The sequence below is a fragment of the Aegilops tauschii genome, chromosome 5 (genome assembly GCF_002575655.3).
Source record: "Aegilops tauschii subsp. strangulata cultivar AL8/78 chromosome 5, Aet v6.0, whole genome shotgun sequence".
Classification (NCBI taxonomy): domain Eukaryota; kingdom Viridiplantae; phylum Streptophyta; class Magnoliopsida; order Poales; family Poaceae; genus Aegilops; species Aegilops tauschii.
Genome location: NC_053039.3, coordinates 101799735 through 101817968, shown reverse-complemented (window position 1 = coordinate 101817968; position 18234 = coordinate 101799735). Strand labels below are relative to the sequence as shown.

Genomic DNA, 18234 nt, shown 5'->3' with positions numbered 1-18234 from the left:
CTTCCTAAGGTGGTAGAGGTAAATTCTCTAATGAAGTTCAGTGATAATGACAATCCTCACAATATGCATCCTAGACAATGCCTTTATGAGTTTGAAAACTACATTAGAAAACAAGATCACTTCAATGCAAATGTTATGAAACAATTGAAATATAATTCTGATATGATTGCTCTCTTGAGTGACTTGTTATTTAGAATCTCAAATGATGTTAGAGGTGTTGGAAAACATGCTTCTATGGTTCAAACTCAATTAGAACAAGTTGCTAAATCTCAAAGAGAGTTGCTTGATGAAATGAATAATAATATACATGACTTTGATGTTAGAGTTGCAACTAGAGGAGGTAAAATGACTCAGGAACCACTTTATCCTGAAGGACACCCAAAAAGAATAGAACAAGATTCGGAAAGTGTTAACACTGATGCACCTAGTCCTTCTAGAAAGAAGAAGAAAAATAAAAATGATAGGACTTTGCATGCTTCTAGTGAACCTGAAATAGAAAAACCTCCTAATAATGATAATGAAACTTCTATCTCAGATGCTGAAACTTAGTCTGGTAATGAACACTCACCTTCTGATAATGAAAAAGATAATGATGAGGTTCATGAAGATGCTCAACCAAACAATGAAAAAGAACCAGACAATGATGTTGAGGTAGAACCACCAGTTGATCTTGATAACCCACAACCTAAGAATAAAAGGTATGATAAAAGAGACTTCATTGCTAGAAAACACGGTAAAGAAAGAGAACCGTGGGTTCAAAAACCTATGCCTTTTCCACCTAAGTCGACTAAAAAGAAAGATGATGAAGAATTTGAACGCTTTGCTGAAATGCTGAGGCCAGTCTTTTTGCGTACACGCTTGACTGATATCTTGAAAATGCCTCCTTATGCAAAGTATATGAAAGAAATCATCACTAATAAGAGAAAATACCGGAAGCTGAAATCTCCACTATGCTTGCTAATATACTTTCAAGGATGGAGTACCTAAAAAACTTGGAGATCCGGGAATACCAACTATACCTTGCTCCATCAAAAAGAATTATGTGAAAACTGCTTTGTGTGATTTAGGAGCTGGTATTAGTGTTATGCCTTTCTCTTTATATAAAAGACTAGATTTGAATAAACTCACACCTACTGAAATATCTTTGCAAATGGCTGACAAATCAACTGCCATACCAATCGGTATCTGTGAGGATGTGCCCGTTGTTGTTGCTAATGTTACTATTTTGACTGACTTTGTTATACTTGAGATGCCCGAGGACGACAACATGTCGATTATCCTTGGTAGACCCTTCTTGAATACTGCAGGGGCTGTTATTGATTGCAATAAAAGCAAGGTCACTTTTCATATCAATGGTAATGAGCATACGGTGCACTTTCTGAAGAAACAATTCCAAGTGAATGGTATCAATGTTATTGAAAAATCTCCGACAATATCTATTGGAAGTTTTCAAATACCTCTACCTACTGTCAAAAAGAAATATGAAATGCTTATTGTTGGGGACATTCATATCCCCATTGACGTAACTTAGTGATTTATGAAAGTTCTTCGGTTTCATGCTAATCGAAAGTGGTTGTTAATAAGACCTGATCAACCTTATTAATGAATCATTTTTGAGCGGTATGGAGTTGATGAATTTAGTAAGCACTACCTTCTGTCCCTACTTTTTGTTTTCTGTTTTTATTAGTTAAATAAAATAAAATGCCATGTTTTGCCTGTTTTCTGAGTTTCCCGTGCAATAAAAAAATGACCCAAAAATAAAAGTTCTCAGAGTGCCCTGAAAATTTAATATGATTTTTTCTGAATATTTAAGAATTTTTTGGTGCAAATAATATCAGAGGGAGGTGCACCAGGTGGGCACAACCCACCTGGGCGCGCCAGGACCCCCAGGCGCGCCCTGGTGGGTTGTGGTCCCCACGTGGGCCCCCTCACTTATCCCTTCACACCACATCATCACTTACCTCCAGAAAAAAATCTACATTGATCTCTCGCCCGTGTTCTTGCTCTCAAACCCGCGGATTTTGATCTCTTTGCTCGAAGCTCCGTTTCCGAAACTGTTTCGGGGGATTGTTAATTGGTATGTGACTCCACCATTTGTCCAATTAGTTTTTGTTTTAGTGGTTTATATTTTGAATAATTAGCTACTCTTGGTGCTGTTGTAGATGAGCTTGCATATTGAATTCTTAGAGTTCTAAGTAGTTTTGAATGCTTGCTATGGCCTCTATGTATCCCTATTAGTAGTTGCTATCAATTTTGTGAAGTTTTGTGGAGAAAAATTTATGGTTAGGAAGTTTGCTTCTAAGAAGAACTCCAAGGGTGTTATTGGGGAGTCATCTGACAGTAATCTCCATCCTCGGAGGTTGGCGGAGGTACGGTCGTGCGAATGGCCGCATGCCCAGTTCATGGAAGAGGTTGGAATCCTTCAGGAGTTCACACAATATGCTGCTAATGCCGGCCTCACCGACTTCATCGCAGATGAGTGTGAATAGCATCAAATCCTGACAAACATCTTTGTTCAAAGTTTTACTTTCCTTTCTAGGAATAATCCTCCTGAAGTGTGGTTTGATTTATATGCTGAAACCCATCAGATACCACTCACTGAATTTTGTAACATATGCATGATCCTTTCTGACGGGAGCTTAGCTGAGCCTAGGCCGGCTGAGTTTGAGGCCTTTTATCGCACCCTGACAGTGGGAGATGATAGAGGGGTGTTAGCTATCACTGCCGCTGGCTTGCATTTTCCTGCTGTTCATTACTTTGCTCTTTTCATTGCAAAATGCTTGCTTGCTAGAGAGAAGGTGGGTGCACTCAGTTCACCAGACCTTGTTGTTTTACATCGTGCACTAGAGGGCGACAACACTTCTAGCTTGGGAGCTATTGTGGCTCGTCGCCTCCACATTAATAAGTCCAAGGGTAAAATACATGGTGGGATTTATGCTACTCGTTTGGCAGCTCATTTCAATGTTGAGATACGCCATCATGATTACCCTCTGACCAAGGTTTACCTAGACCGCACAGCCCTGGAACACCACCATTTTATTGCACAAGATTACCCTGCCATTCCTATTCCTTATAACCTAGTTTTTAGCATTGAAACTTGTGATATTATTCCATTACTTGCTCCTGCTTTGTTTGATTCTGTTGCCAGGGGCGGATATAGGATTATGACTGCGGACATCATCGCCTACCGGAACGCTCAGGCTACTGCAGAGGCAGAGGAGGAGCCTCAGCAGTGGGATGAGTGGATGCCCGCTCCTCAGTACCCCAACTACTATCCAGGCTACTGATTGATTACCAAGCTAGGCCAAAAGCCTAAGCTTGGGGGAGTACGTGTTTCTCACTGACATTACATTCATGTCCACTTATTCCATTTGTCAGTGTTCACACTTTTTTATTGTATCATCCATGCTTAATTTATTTTCTTGCTTTCTTCTTGTGTGTTTGAAAAAACTTAGAAAAACCAAAAAAATTAGTTGTAGTTAGTTTACTTTCTATGCATGTTTAGTAGTAGCACTAAAAAGAAAACCCAACAAGATTTCCTTGTTCTTCTTTTGCTTGTTGGGAGCTTTCCTGTGTAAATAGTTTTTCTCGTTTTTACTTTCCCTTTATTTGCTTGTTCAAGAAAACCAAAAACTCCAAAAATATTTCAGTGTGTTTCTCTGAATTTTTTTTCTTTTTATTCGAGTCTTACCGAGGAGAAGACCACTATGAAAATGTTGAGTGGCTCTCATATGAATAAATGTTAATCTGATAAAGAGCCCATTTTACCTTGTCTTCTCCTGTTGAATAAAATGTTTTGCAGATTCCAGCTTAGTCCACGACACTCTTGCACTATTATTATTTTCACATCTTTCGGTCGTGCAAGTGAAAGGCAATAATGACGATATTCGATGAACTGGTCGTGGTAGAGAGAAACGGGTATGAACTCAACTTGTTCTGTTTGTGTAAATATGTTTAAACTAGTCTCCATGATTCAGCCCATTATGATTAAACATGTTTGCAATGACAATTAGAGATTATAGTTTCTCATGCCATGCATAAGTAGCTGGGAGTGGATAATGATTTATCTTGGATATCAACATTGCGTTAAAATGATTGTGATGTAGTATGATGATATGGTATCCTCCTCTGAATGTTCGAGTGGCTTGACTTGGCACATGTTCATGCATGTAGTTGAATCAAAACCAACATAGCCTCTATGATATTTATGTTCATGGTGTTCATATCCTACTCATGCTAGTGTCCAATGTTACTTATGCATAATGCATGTTTATGACTGTTGTTGCTCTCTAGCTGGCTGCTTCTCAATCTAATTGCTAGCCTTCGCCTGTACTAAGTGGGAATTTTGCTTGTACATCAAAAACCTTGAACCCAAAGTTATTCCAAATGAGTCCACCATACCTACCTATATGCGGTATTACCCTGCCGTCCTAAGTAAATTTGCATGTGCCACCTCTAAAAACTTCTAATAAACATCCTTTTTGTGTGCCTGGATCGTTCATAGAACGATAGGAGGTGGTTGGTATCTTCCATGCTAAGCGGGTTATTCTCAGGTCGAGTGTTTATTCACTCGCCATCGCACGAGAAAAGGGCAGTAATAGGGATGCCCAGTCCCAAACTGCAAAAGAAATGATCTCTCAAATAATCAAACAAAAACTCCCAAAGGAGTCAAAACCTTTACTTTTATCGTTTGGGAACCACCACTAGCGTGCTTAGCATGGAAGATGTTGATAACTGATGGTCCTGAAGTAAATGAGAAGGGTGCATGTCTCGAAATAGCATTTACCTCTGTTTTAAAACTTGAGCTCTGGCACCTCTGCAAATCACTGCTTCCCTCTGTGAAGGGACTATCTATTTACTTTTATGTTGTGTCATCACCATCTAAAACAAGCGCTAGAACCTGAGAGCACAGCTGTCATGACTTATGCATTGTGTGTAGCTAATGTTGGGTGCATCATGACTGGATCTTTTCTACCATGAATTACAATGTTTAGTCGCTGCTTGAACTTTGGAGGTGCTCTACATTTATGTTTTGCGGTCTCATAAAGGGCTAGCGAGATACCACTATTGTCATATTATATCATGGTTGTTTTGACAACGTGTTGCTGTTTGAGATATCTTATTATTGCTCACTAGCTAATTATGTCATTGATATGAGTTAATATAATCTTTAAGAGTTATTGTCGGCATGGTTAGTTATAATGTTGGCTCAAAACCTGGGTGTTGTTTAAGCTTATTTATGCAAACAAGAGCAAAAGAGTTCGTAAAAGTTTTTCTTTTTCACTTTCAGTTTATCAACTGAATTGCTTGAGGACAAGCAAAGGTTTAAGCTTGGGGGAGTTGATACGTCTCCAACATATCTACTTTTCCTAACGCTTTTCCTCTTGTTTTGGACTCTAATTTGCATGATTTGAATGAAACTAACCCCGGATTGACGTTGTTTTCAGCAGAACTACCATGGTGTTGTTTTTGTGCAGAAATAAAAGTTCTCGGAATGGAATGAAACTTTGTGAGGAATTTTTATACAATAAACAAGAATTTCTGGAGCCAAGACCCACTAGAGGGGGGCACCTAGGTGGGCACAACCCACCAGGGCGCCCCCCCTTCTGGCGCGCCCAGGTGGGTTGTCCCCACCTGGTGGCCCTGTAGACCCCGAAACCGACGCTATAAAATCCTATTTTTCCAGAAAAAAATCAGGGAGAAAGAATTATCGTGATCCACGAGACGGAGCCGTCATCACCTCCTGTTCTTAATCGGGAGGCCAGATCTAGAGGCTGTTTGGGGCTCCGGAGAGGGGGATCTTCGTTCTTCATCATCACCTTCATTCGTAGGCTCGCTGGTCGGTGAGGAGTTGGATGAGATTCATCATGTAATCGAGTTAGTTTTGTTAGGGCTTGATCCCTAGTATCCACTATGTTCTAAGATTGATGTTGCTATGACTTTGCCATGCTTAATGCTTGTCACTTTAGGCCCGGGTGCCATGAACTCAGATCTGAACCGTTTATGTTATCATCATTATATCCATGTTCTATTCTAGATCCGATCTTGGAAGTTATAGTCACCTACTATGTGTTATGATCAGGCAACCCCGGAGTGACAGTAGTCGGGACCACTCCCAGTGATGACCGTAGTTTGAGGAGTTCATGTATTCACTATGTGTTAATGCTTTGTTTCGGTTCTCTATTAAAAGGAGGCCTTAATATTCCTTAGTTTCCAATATGGACCCCGCTGCCACGGGAGGGTAGGACAAAAGATGGCATGCAAGTTCTTTCCATAAGCACGTATGACTATTTACGGAATACATGCCTACATTATATTGACGAACTTGAGCTAGTGCCATATCGCCCTAGGTTATAACTGTCTCATGATGAATATCATCCAACAAGTCACCGATCCAATGCCTACGAATTTATCCTATATTGATCTTGCTAAGTTACTACTGCTGATGTTACTGTTGCACTTGTTACAAAACTACTGCTATCACTGTTACCGTTACCGTTACTACTGCTACTATTATCAAAACTGTCATACTACTTTGCTACTGATCACTTTGCTGCAGATAATTAATCTCCAGGTGTGGTTGAATTGACAACTCAGCTGCTAATACCTTCAAATATTCTTTGGCTCCCCTTGTGTCGAATCTATAAATTTGGGTTGAATACTCTACCCTCGAAAGCTATTGTGATCCCCTATACTTGTGGGTTATCACTATCATGAGAGTGAAAATTAAAATCATGATGACAAGTTTCATGGTTATCATTATTCTTTATAGCATACATGTCATCACCACAATCATCATAGATAGCAACATTGTTATCATAGTCAACTGAAGCCTCATCCAAAATGGTGGATTCATCACTAAATAAAGTCATGGCCTCTCCAAATCCAATTTCATCATTATAATCATCATAAATAGGAGGCATGCAATCATTATAACAAATTTGCACATCAAATCTTGGGGGAGTAAAAATATAATGTTCATCAAACATAGCATCCCCAAGCTTATGGCTTTGCATATCATTAGCATCATGGATATTCAAAGAATTCACACTAACAACATTGCAATCATGCTCATCATTCAATTATTTTGTGCCAAACATTTTATTGACTTCTTCTTCTTCTAACAATTGAGCACAATTTTCCGAACCATCATTTTCAAGAAAGATATTATAAAGATGATCAATAATATGATGCAATCTCAATTCCATTTTTTATGAAGTTTCCTTCTGAAGGAAATATGCCCTAGAGGCAATAATAAAGTTATTATTTATTTCCTTATATCATGATAAATGTTTATTATTCATGCTAGAATTGTATTAACCGGAAACATTATAAATGTGTGAATACATAGACAAACAGAGTGTCACTAGTATGCCTCTACTTGACTAGCTCGTTAATCAAAGATGGTTATGTTTCTTGGCCATAGACATGAGTTGTCATTCGATTAACGGGATCACATCATTAGGAGAATGATGTGATTGACTTGACCCATTCCGTTAGCTTAGCACTTGATCGTTTAGTATGTTGCTATTGCTTTCTTCATGACTTATACATGTTCCTATGACTATGAGATTATGCAACTCCCGTTTACCGGAGGAACACTTTGTGTGCTACCAAACGTCACAACGTAACTGGGTGATTATAAAGGTGCTCTACAGGTGTCTCCGAAGGTACTTGTTGGGTTGGCGTATTTCGAGATTGGGATTGGTCACTCTGATTGTCGGAGAGGTATCTCTGGGCCCACTCGGTAATGCACATCACTATAAGCCTTGCAAGCATTGTAACTAATGAGTTAGTTGTGGGATGATGTATTACAGAACGAGTAAAGAGACTTTCCGGTAGCGAGATTGAACTAGGTATTGAGATACCGACGATCGAATCTCGGGCAATTAACATACCGATGACAAAGGGAACAATGTATGTTGTTATGCGGTTTGACCGATAAAGATCTTCGTAGAATATGTAGGAGCCAATATGAGCATCCAGGTTCCGCTATTAGTTATTGGCCGGAGACGGGTCATGTCTACATAGTTCTCGAACCCGTAGGGTCCGCACGCTTAAAGTTTCGGTGATGATTGTCTTATGAGTTTTTGTGTTTCGATGTACCGAAGGTAGTTCGGAGTCCCGGATGTGATCACGGACATGACGAGGAGTCTCGAAATGGTCGAGACATAAAGATTGATATATTGGATGACTATGTTCGGAGTTTTGGACATATACCAGAGTACCGGGGGGTTACCGGAACCCCCCAGGGAGTTTAATGGGCCAAGATGGGCCTTAGTGGAGAAGAGGAGGGGCGGCTAGGGCAGGCCGCACGCCCCCTCCCCCTCTAGTCCGAATTGGACAAGGAGGGGGGCCAGCGCCCCCCTTTCCTTCCTCTCTCTCCTTCCCTTCCTTTCCCCCTCCTACTCCAACTAGGAAAAGAGGGAGTCCTACTCCCGGTGGGAGTAGGAGTCCCCCCTTGGCGCGCCCTCCCTGGCCGGCCGCCTCTCCCCCCTTGCTTCTTTATATACGGGGGCAGGGGCACCTCTAGACACAACAATTGATCTCTTGATCTCTTAGCCGTGTGTGGTGCCCCCCTCCACCATATTCCACCTCGGTCATATCGTAGCGGTGCTTAGGCGAAGCCCTGCGTCGGTAGCAACATCATCACCGTCACCACGCCATCGTGCTGACGGAACTCTCCCGTGAAGCTCTGCTGGATCGGAGTTCGCGGGACGTCATCGAGCTGAACGTGTGCTGAACTCGGAGGTGCCGTACGTTCGGTACTTGGATCGGTCGGATCGTGAAGACGTACGACTACATCAACCGCGTTGTGCTAACGCTTCCGCTTTCGGTCTACGAGGGTACGTGAACACACTCTCCCCTCTCGTTGCTATGCATCACCATGATCCTGTGTGTGCGTAGGAATTTTTTTGAAATTACTACGTTCCCCAACAGTGGCATCCGAGCCAGGTTTTATGAGTAGATGTTATATGCACGAGTAGAACACAAGTGAGTTGTTGGCGATACAAGTCATACTGCTTATCAGCATGTCATACTTTGGTTCGTCGGTATTGTTGGATGAAGTGGCCCGGACCGACATTACGCGTACGCTTACGCCACACTGGTTCTATCGACGTGCTTTGCACACAGGTGGCTGGCGGGTGTCAGTTTCTCCAACTTTAGTTGAACCAAGTGTGGCTACGCCCGGTCCTTGAGAAGGTTAAAACAGCACTAACTTGACGAACTATCGTTGTGGTTTTGATGCGTAGGTAAGAACGGTTCTTTCTCAGCCCGTAGCAGCCACGTAAAACTTGCAACAACAATGTAGAGGACGTCTAACTTGTTTTTGCAGGGCATGATGTGATGTGATATGGTCAAGGCATGATGCTATATTTTATTGTATGAGATGATCATGTTTTGTAACCGAGTTATCGGCAACTGGCAGGAGCCATATGGTTGTCGCTTTATTGTATGCAATGCAATCGCCCTGTAATTGCTTTACTTTATCACTAAGCGGTAGCGATAGTCGTAGAAGCAATAGCTGGCGAGACGACAACGATGCTACAATGGAGATCAAGGTGTCGCGCCGGTGACGATGGTGATCATGACGGTGCTTCGGAGATGGAGATCACAAGCACAAGATGATGATGGCCATATCATATCACTTATATTCATTGCATGTGATGTTTATCTTTTATGCATCTTATTTTGCTTTGATTGACGGTAGCATTATAATATGATCTCTCACTAAATTTCAAGATAAAAGTGTTCTCCCTGAGTATGCACCGTTGCCAAAGTTCGTCGTGCCGAGACACCACCTGATGATCGGGTGTGATAAGCTCTACGTTTATCTACAACGGGTGCAAGCCAGTTTTGCACACGCAGAATACTCGGGTTAAACTTGACGAGCCTAGCATATGCAGATATGGCCTTGGAACACTGAGACTGAAAGGTCGAGCGTGAATCATATAGTAGATATGATCAACATAGTGATGTTCACCATTCAAAACTACTCCATTTCACGTGATGATCGGACATGGTTTAGTTGATTTGGATCACGTGATCACTTTGATGATTAGAGGGATGTCTATCTAAGTGGGAGTTCTTAAGTAATATGATTAATTGAACTTAAATTTATCATGAACTTAGTACCTGATAGTATTTTTGCTTGTCTATGTTGTTTGTAGATAGATGGCCCGTGCTGTTGTTTCGTTAAATTTTAATGCATTCCTTGAGAAAGCAAAGTTGAAAGATGATGGTAGCAATTACACGGACTGGGTCCGTAACTTGAGGATTATCCTCATTGCTGCACAGAAGAATTACGTCCTGGAAGCACCGCTGGGTGCCAGGCCTGCTGCAGATGCAACTGACGACATTAAGAACGTCTGGTAGAGCAAAGCTGATGACTACACGATAGTTCAGTGTGCCATGCTTTACGGCTTAGAACCGGGGCTTCAATGACGTTTTGAACGTCATGGAGCATATGAGATGTTCCAGGAGTTGAAGTTAATATTTCAAGCAAATGCCTGGATTGAGAGATATGAAGTCTCCAATAAGTTCTACAGCTGCAAGATGGAGGAGAATAGTTCTGTCAGTGAACATATACTCAAAATGTCTGGGTATAACAATCACTTGATTCAACTGGGAGTTAATCTTCTGGATGATAGTGTCATTGACAGAATTCTTCAATCACTGCCACCAAGCTACAAGAGCTTCGTGATGAACTATATGTTGGGGAACGTAGTAATTTCAAAAAAAATCCTACGCACACGCAAGATCATGGTGATGCATAGCAACGAGAGGGGAGAGTGTTGTCCACGTACCCTCGTAGACCGAAAGCGGAAGCGTTAACACAACGCGGTTGATGTAGTCGTACGTCTTCACGATCCGACCGATCAAGTACCGAACATACGGCACCTCCGAGTTCAGCACACGTTCAGCTCGATGACGTCCCTCGAACTCCGATCCAGCGGAGTGTTGAGGGAGAATTTCGTCAGCACGACGGCGTGGTGACGATGATGATGTTCTACCGACGCAGGGCTTCGCCTAAGCACCGCTACGATATTATCGAGGTGTAATATGGTGGAGGGGGGCACCGCACACGGCTAAGAGATCAATGATCAATTGTTGTGTCTATGGGGTGCCCCCCTGCCCCTGTATATAAAGGATCAAAGGGGGGAGGTGCGGCCAGCCTTGGGGCGCACCAGGAGGAGTCCTACTCCCACCGGGAGTAGGACTCCCCCCTTTTCCTAGTTGGATTAGGACTTGGGAGGGGGAAAGAGGAGAGGGAGAAGAACGAAGGGGGGCGCCGCCCCCTTCTCCTTGTCCTATTCGGACTAGGGGGAGGGGCGCGAGGCCCAGCCCTAGCCGCCTCTCCTCTCTTCCACCTTGGCCCACTAAGGCCCATTATGTTGCCGGGGGGTTCCGGTAACCTCCCGGTACTCCGGTAAAATCCCGATTTCACTCGGAACACTTCCGATATCCAAACATAGGCTTCCAATATATCAATATTTATGTCTCGACCATTTCGAGACTCCTCGTCATGTCCGTGATCACATCCGGGACTCCGAACAACCTTCGGTACATCAAAACATATAAACTCATAATATAACTGTCATCGAAACGTTAAGCGTGCGGACCTTACGGGTTTGAGAACTATGTAGACATGACCGAGACACGTCTCCGGTCAATAACCAATAGTGGAACCTGGATGCTCATATTGGCTCCCACATATTCTACGAAGATCTTTATCGGTCAGACCGCATAACAACATACGTTGTTCCCTTTGTCATCAGTATTTTACTTGCTCGAGATTCGATCGTCGGTATCTCAATACCTAGTTCAATCTCGTTACCGGCAAGTCTCTTTACTCGTTTCGTAATACATCATCTCGCAACAAACTCATTAGTTGCAATGCTTGCAAGGCTTAAGTGATGTGCATTACCAAGAGGGCCCAGAGATACCTCTCCAACAATCGGAGTGGCAAATCCTAATCTCGAAATACGCCAACCCAACAAGTACCTTCGGAGACACCTGTAGGGCACCTTTATAATCACCCAGTTATGTTGTGACGTTTGGTAGCACACAACGTGTTCCTCCGGTAAACGGGAGTTGCATAATCTCATAGTCATAGGAACATGTATAAGTCATGAAGAAAGCAATAGCAACATACTAAACGATCGAGTGCTAAGCTAACGGAATGGGTCAGGTCAATCACATCATTCTCCTAATGATGTGATCCCGTTAATCAAATGACAACTCATGTCAATGGCTAGGAAACATAACCATCTTTGATCAACGAGCTAGTCAAGTAGAGGCATACTAGTGACACTCTGTTTGTCTATGTATTCACACAAGTATTATGTTTCCAGTTAATACAATTCTAGCATGAATAATAAACATTTATCATGATATAAGGAAATAAATAATAACTTTATTATTGCCTCTAGGGCATATTTCCTTCAGTCTCCCACTTGCATTAGAGTCAATAATCTAGATTACACAGTAATGATTCTTACACCCATGGAGCCTTGGTGTTGATCATGTTTTGCTCGTGGAAGAGGCTTAGTCAACGGGTCTGCAACATTCAGATCCGTATGTATCTTGCAAATTTCTATGTCTCCCACCTGGACTAAATCCCGGATGGAATTGAAGCGTCTCTTGATGTGTTTGGTTCTCTTGTGAAATCTGGATTCCTTTGCTAAGGCAATTGCACCAGTATTGTCACAAAAGATTTTCATTGGACCCGATGCACTAGGTATGACACCTAGATCGGATATGAACTCCTTCATCCAGACTCCTTCATTTGCTGCTTCCGAAGCAGCTATGTACTCCGCTTCACACGTAGATCCCGCCACGACGCTTTGTTTAGAACTGCACCAACTGACAGCTCCACCGTTCAATGTAAACACGTATCTGGTTTATGATTTAGAATCGTCCGGATCAGTGTCAAAGCTTGCATCGATGTAACCATTTACGATGAGCTCTTTGTCACCTCCGTAAACGAGAAACATATCCTTAGTCCTTTTCAGGTATTTCAGGATGTTCTTGACCGCTGTCCAGTGATCCACTCCTGGATTACTTTGGTACCTTCCTGCTAGACTTATAGCAAGGCACACATCAGGTCTGGTACACAGCATTGCATACATGATAGAGCCTATGGCTGAATCATAGGGAACATCTTTCATCTTCTCTCTATCGTCTGCAGTGGTCGGGCATTGAGTCTTACTCAACTTCACACCTTGTAACACAGGCAAGAACCCTTTCTTTGCTTGATCCATTTTGAACTTTTTCAAAACTTTGTCAAGGTATGTGCTTTGTGAAAGTCCAATTAAGCGTCTTGATCTATCTCTATAGATCTTGATGCCCAATATATACGCAGCTTCACCGAGGTCTTTCATTGAAAAACTCTTATTCAAGTATCCCTTTATGCTATCCAAAAATTCTATATCATTTCCAATCAGCAATATGTCATCCACATATAATATCAGAAATGCTACAGAGCTCCCACTCACTTTCTTGTAAATACAGGCTTCTCAAAAAGTCTGTACAAAACCATATGCTTTGATCACAGTATCAAAGCGTTTATTCCAACTCCGAGAGGCTTGCACCAGTCCATAAATGGATCGCTGGAGCTTGCACACTTTGTTAGCTCCCTTTGGATCGACAAAACCTTCCGGTTGCATCATATACAATTCTTCTTCCAGAAATCCATTCAGGAATGCAGTTTTGACATCCATTTGCCAAATTTCCTAATCATAAAATGCGGCAATTGCTAACATGATTTGGACAGACTTAAGCATCACTAGGGGTGAGAAGGTCTCATCGTAGTCAATCCCTTGAACTTGTCGAAAACCTTTCGCAACAAGTCGAGCTTTATAGACAGTAACATTGTCGTCAGCGTCAGTCTTCTTCTTGAAGATCCATTTATTTTCAATGGCTTGCCGATCATCGGGCAAGTCAACCAAAGTCCATACTTTGTTCTCATACATGGATCCCATCTCGGATTTCATGGCCTCAAGCCATTTTGCGGAATCTGGGCTCACCATTGCTTCTTCATAGTTCGTAGGTTCGTCATGGTCTAGTAACATAACCTCCAGAACAGGATTACCATACCACTCTGGTGCGGATCTTACTCTGGTTGACCTACGAGGTTCAGTAATAACTTGATCTGAATTTTCATGATCATCATCATTAACTTCCTCACTAATTGGTGTAGGTGTTGCAGAAACCGGTTTCTGTGATGAACTACTTTCCAATAAGGGAGCAGGTACAGTTACCTCATCAAGTTCTACTTTCCTCCCACTCACTTCTTTCGAGAGAAACTCCTTCTCCAGAAAAATTCCGGATTTAGCAACAAAAGTTTTGCCTTCGGATCTGTGATAGAAAGTGTACCCAACAGTCTCCTTTGGGTATCCTATGAAGACACATTTCTCCGATTTGGGTTCGAGCTTATCAGGTTGAAGTTTTTTCACATAAGCATCGCAGCCCCAAACTTTAAGAAACGACCACTTTGGTTTCTTGCCAAACCACAGTTCATAAGGCGTCGTCTCAACGGATTTCGATGGTGCCCTATTTAACGTGAATGCAGCCGTCTCTAAAGCATAACCCCAAAACGATAGCGGTAAATCAGTAAGAGACATCATAGATCGCACCATATCTAGTAAAGTACGATTACGACGTTCGGACACACCATTACGCTGTGGTGTTCCGGGTGGCGTGAGTTGCGAAACTATTCCGCATTATTTCAAATGAAGACCAAACTCATAACTCAAATATTCTCCTCCACGATCAGATCGTAGAAATTTTATTTTCTTGTTACGATGATTTTCAACTTCACTCTGAAATTCTTTGAACTTTTCAAATGTTACAGACTTGTGTTTCATTAAGTAGATATACCCATATCTGCTCAAATCATCTGTGAAGGTGAGAAAATAACGATATCGGCTACGAGCCTCAATATTCATCGGACCACATACATCTGTATGTATGATTTCCAAAAAATCTGTTGCTCTCTCCATAGTTCCGGAGAACGGTGTTTTAGTCATCTTGCCCATGAGGCACGGTTCGCAAGTACCAAGTGATTCATAATCAAGTGGTTCCAAAAGTCCATCAGTATGGAGTTTCTTCATGCGCTTTACACCGATATGACCTAAACGGCAGTGCCACAAATAAGTTGCACTATCATTATCAACTCTGCATCTTTTGGCTTCAATATTATGAATATGTGTATCACTACTATCGAGATTCAACAAAAATAGACCACTCTTCAAGGGTGCATGACCATAAAAGATATTACTCATATAAATAGAACAACCATTATTCTCTAATTTAAATGAATAACCGTCTCGCATCAAACAAGATCCAGATATAATGTTCGTGCTTAACGCTGGCACCAAATAACAATTATTTAGGTCTAAAACTAATCCCGGAGGTAGATGTAGAGGTAGCGTGCCGACCGCGATCACATCGACTTTGGAACCATTTCCCACGCGCATCGTCACCTCGTCCTTAGCCAATCTTCGCTTAATCCGTAGCCCCTATTTCGAGTTGCAAATATTAGCAACAGAACCAGTATCAAATACCCAGGTGCTACTGCGAGCATTAGTAAGGTACACATCAATAACATGTATATCACATATACCTTTGTTCACCTTGCCATCCTTCTTATCTGCCAAATACTTGGGGCAGTTCCGCTTCCAGTGACCAGTCTGCTTGTAGTAGAAGCACTCAGTCTCAGGCTTAGGTCCAGACTTGGGTTTCTTCTCCTGAACAGCAACTTGTTTGCTGTTCTTCTTGAATTTCCCCTTCTTCTTCCCTTTGCCCTTTTTCTTGAAACTAGTGGTCTTATTGACCATCAACACTTGATGCTCCTTTTTGATTTCTACCTCCGCAGCCTTTAGCATTGCGAAGAGCTCGGGAATCGTCTTATCCATCCCTTGCATGGTATAGTTCATCACGAAGCTCTTGTAGCTTGGTGGCAGTGATTGAAGAATTCTGTCAATGACGCTATCATCCGGAAGATTAACTCCCAGTTGAATCAAGTGATTGTTATACCCAGACATTTTGAGTATATGCTCACTGGCAGAACTATTCTCTTCCATCTTGCAGCTGTAGAACTTATTGGAGACTTCATATCTCTCAGTCCGGGCATTTGCTTGAAATATTAACTTCAACTCCTGGAACATCTCATATGCTCCATGACGTTCAAAACGTCGTTGAAGACCCGGTTCTAAGCCGTAAAGCATGGCACACTGAACTATCGAGTAGTCATCAGCTTTGCTCTGCCAGACATTCCTAACATCTGGTGTTGCTCCTGCAGCAGGCCTGGCACCTAGAGGTGCTTCCAGGACGTAATTCTTCTGTGCAGCAATGAGGATAATCCTCAAGTTACGGACCCAGTCCGTGTAATTGCTACCATCATCTTTCAACTTTGCTTTCTCAAGGAACGCATTAAAATTCAACGGAACAACAGCACGGGCCATCTATCTACAATCAACATAGACAAGCAAGATACTATCAGGTACTAAGTTCATGATAAATTCAAGTTCAATTAATCATATTACTTAAGAACTCCCACTTAGATAGACATCCCTCTAATCCTCTAAGTGATCACGTGATCCATATCAACTAAACCATGTCCGATCATCACGTGAGATGGAGTAGTTTCAACGGTGAACATCACTATGTTGATCATATCTACTATATGATTCACGCTCGACCTTTCGGTCTCCGTGTTCCGAGGCCATATCTGTTATATGCTAGGCTCGTCAAGTTTAACCTGATTATTCCGCGTGTGCAACTGTTTTGCACCCGTTGTATTTGAACGTAGAGCCTATCACACCCGATCATCACGTGGTGTCTCAGCACGAAGAACTTTCGCAACGGTGCATACTCAGGGAGAACACTTATACTTTGATAATTTAGTGAGGGATCATCTTATAATGCTACCGTCAATCAAAGCAAGATAAGATAGATAAAAATATAAACATCACATGCAATCAATATAAGTGATATGATATGGCCATCATCATCTTGTGCTTGTGATCTCCATCTCCGAAGCACCATCATGATCATCATCGTCACCAGCGCGACACCTTGATCTCCATCGTAGCATCATTGTCGTCTCGCCAATCTTATGCTTCTACGACTATCGATACCGCTTAGTGATAAAGTAAAGCATTACAGGGCGATTGCATTGCATACAATAAAGCGACAACCATATAGCTCCTCCCAGTTGCCGATAACTCGGTTACAAAACATGATCATCTCATACAATAAAATTTAGCATCATGTCTTGACCATATCACATCACAACATGCCCTGCAAAAACAAGTTAGACGTCCTCTACTTTGTTGTTGCAAGTTTTACGTGGCTGCTACGGGCTTAGAAAGAACCGTTCTTACCTACGCATCAAAATCACAATGATAGTTTGTCAAGTTGGTGTTGTTTTAACCTTCGCAAGGACTGGGCGTAGCCACACTCGGTTCAACTAAAGTTAGAGAAACTGACACCCGCCAGCCACCTCTGTGCAAAGCACGTCGGAAGAACCAGTCTCGCGTAATGTCGGTCCGGGCCGCTTCATCCAACAATACCGCTGAACCAAAGTATGACATGCTGGTAAGCAGTATGACTTATATCGCCCACAACTCACTTGTGTTCTACTCGTGCATATGGCATCTACGCATAAAACCAGGCTCGGATGCCACTGTTGGGGAACGTAGTAATTTCAAAAAAATTCCTACGCACACGCAAGATCATGGTGATGCATAGCAACGAGAGGGGAGAGTGTTGTCCACGTACCCTCGTAGACCGAAAGCGGAAGCATTAACACAACGCGGTTGATGTAGTCGTACGTCTTCACGATCCGATCGATCAAGTACCGAACATACGGCACCTCCGAGTTCAGCACACGTTCAGCTCGATGACGTCCCTCGAACTCCGATCCAGCCGAGTGTTGAGGGAGAGTTTCGTCAGCACGACGGCGTGGTGACGATGATGATGTTCTACTGACGCAGGGCTTCGCCTAAGCACCGCTACGATATTATCGAGGTGTAATATGGTGGAGGGGGGCACCACACACGGCTAAGAGATCAATGATCAATTGTTGTGTCTATGGGGTGCCCCCTGCCCCCGTATATAAAGGATCAAAGGGGGGAGGTGCGGCCAGCCTTGGGGCGCGCCAGGAGGAGTCCTACTCCCACCGGGAGTAGGACTCCCCCCCCTTTTCCTAGTTGGATTAGGACTTGG

At 42.5% G+C, this 18234-nt stretch overlaps 1 protein-coding gene across 1 annotated transcript in view; it reads right to left on the bottom strand.

The window, feature by feature from the left end:
• The window catches only part of LOC141022333 (uncharacterized), a 94653-nt gene extending 78184 nt beyond the window's left edge, over window positions 1-16469 (bottom strand). The window contains exon 1 of the mRNA XM_073498607.1: window positions 15629-16469. Within this exon, the coding sequence (XP_073354708.1) occupies window positions 15629-16469 (841 nt within the window). The remainder of the gene's footprint in view (window positions 1-15628) is intronic.
• Window positions 16470-18234: the final 1765 nt, after the last annotated feature.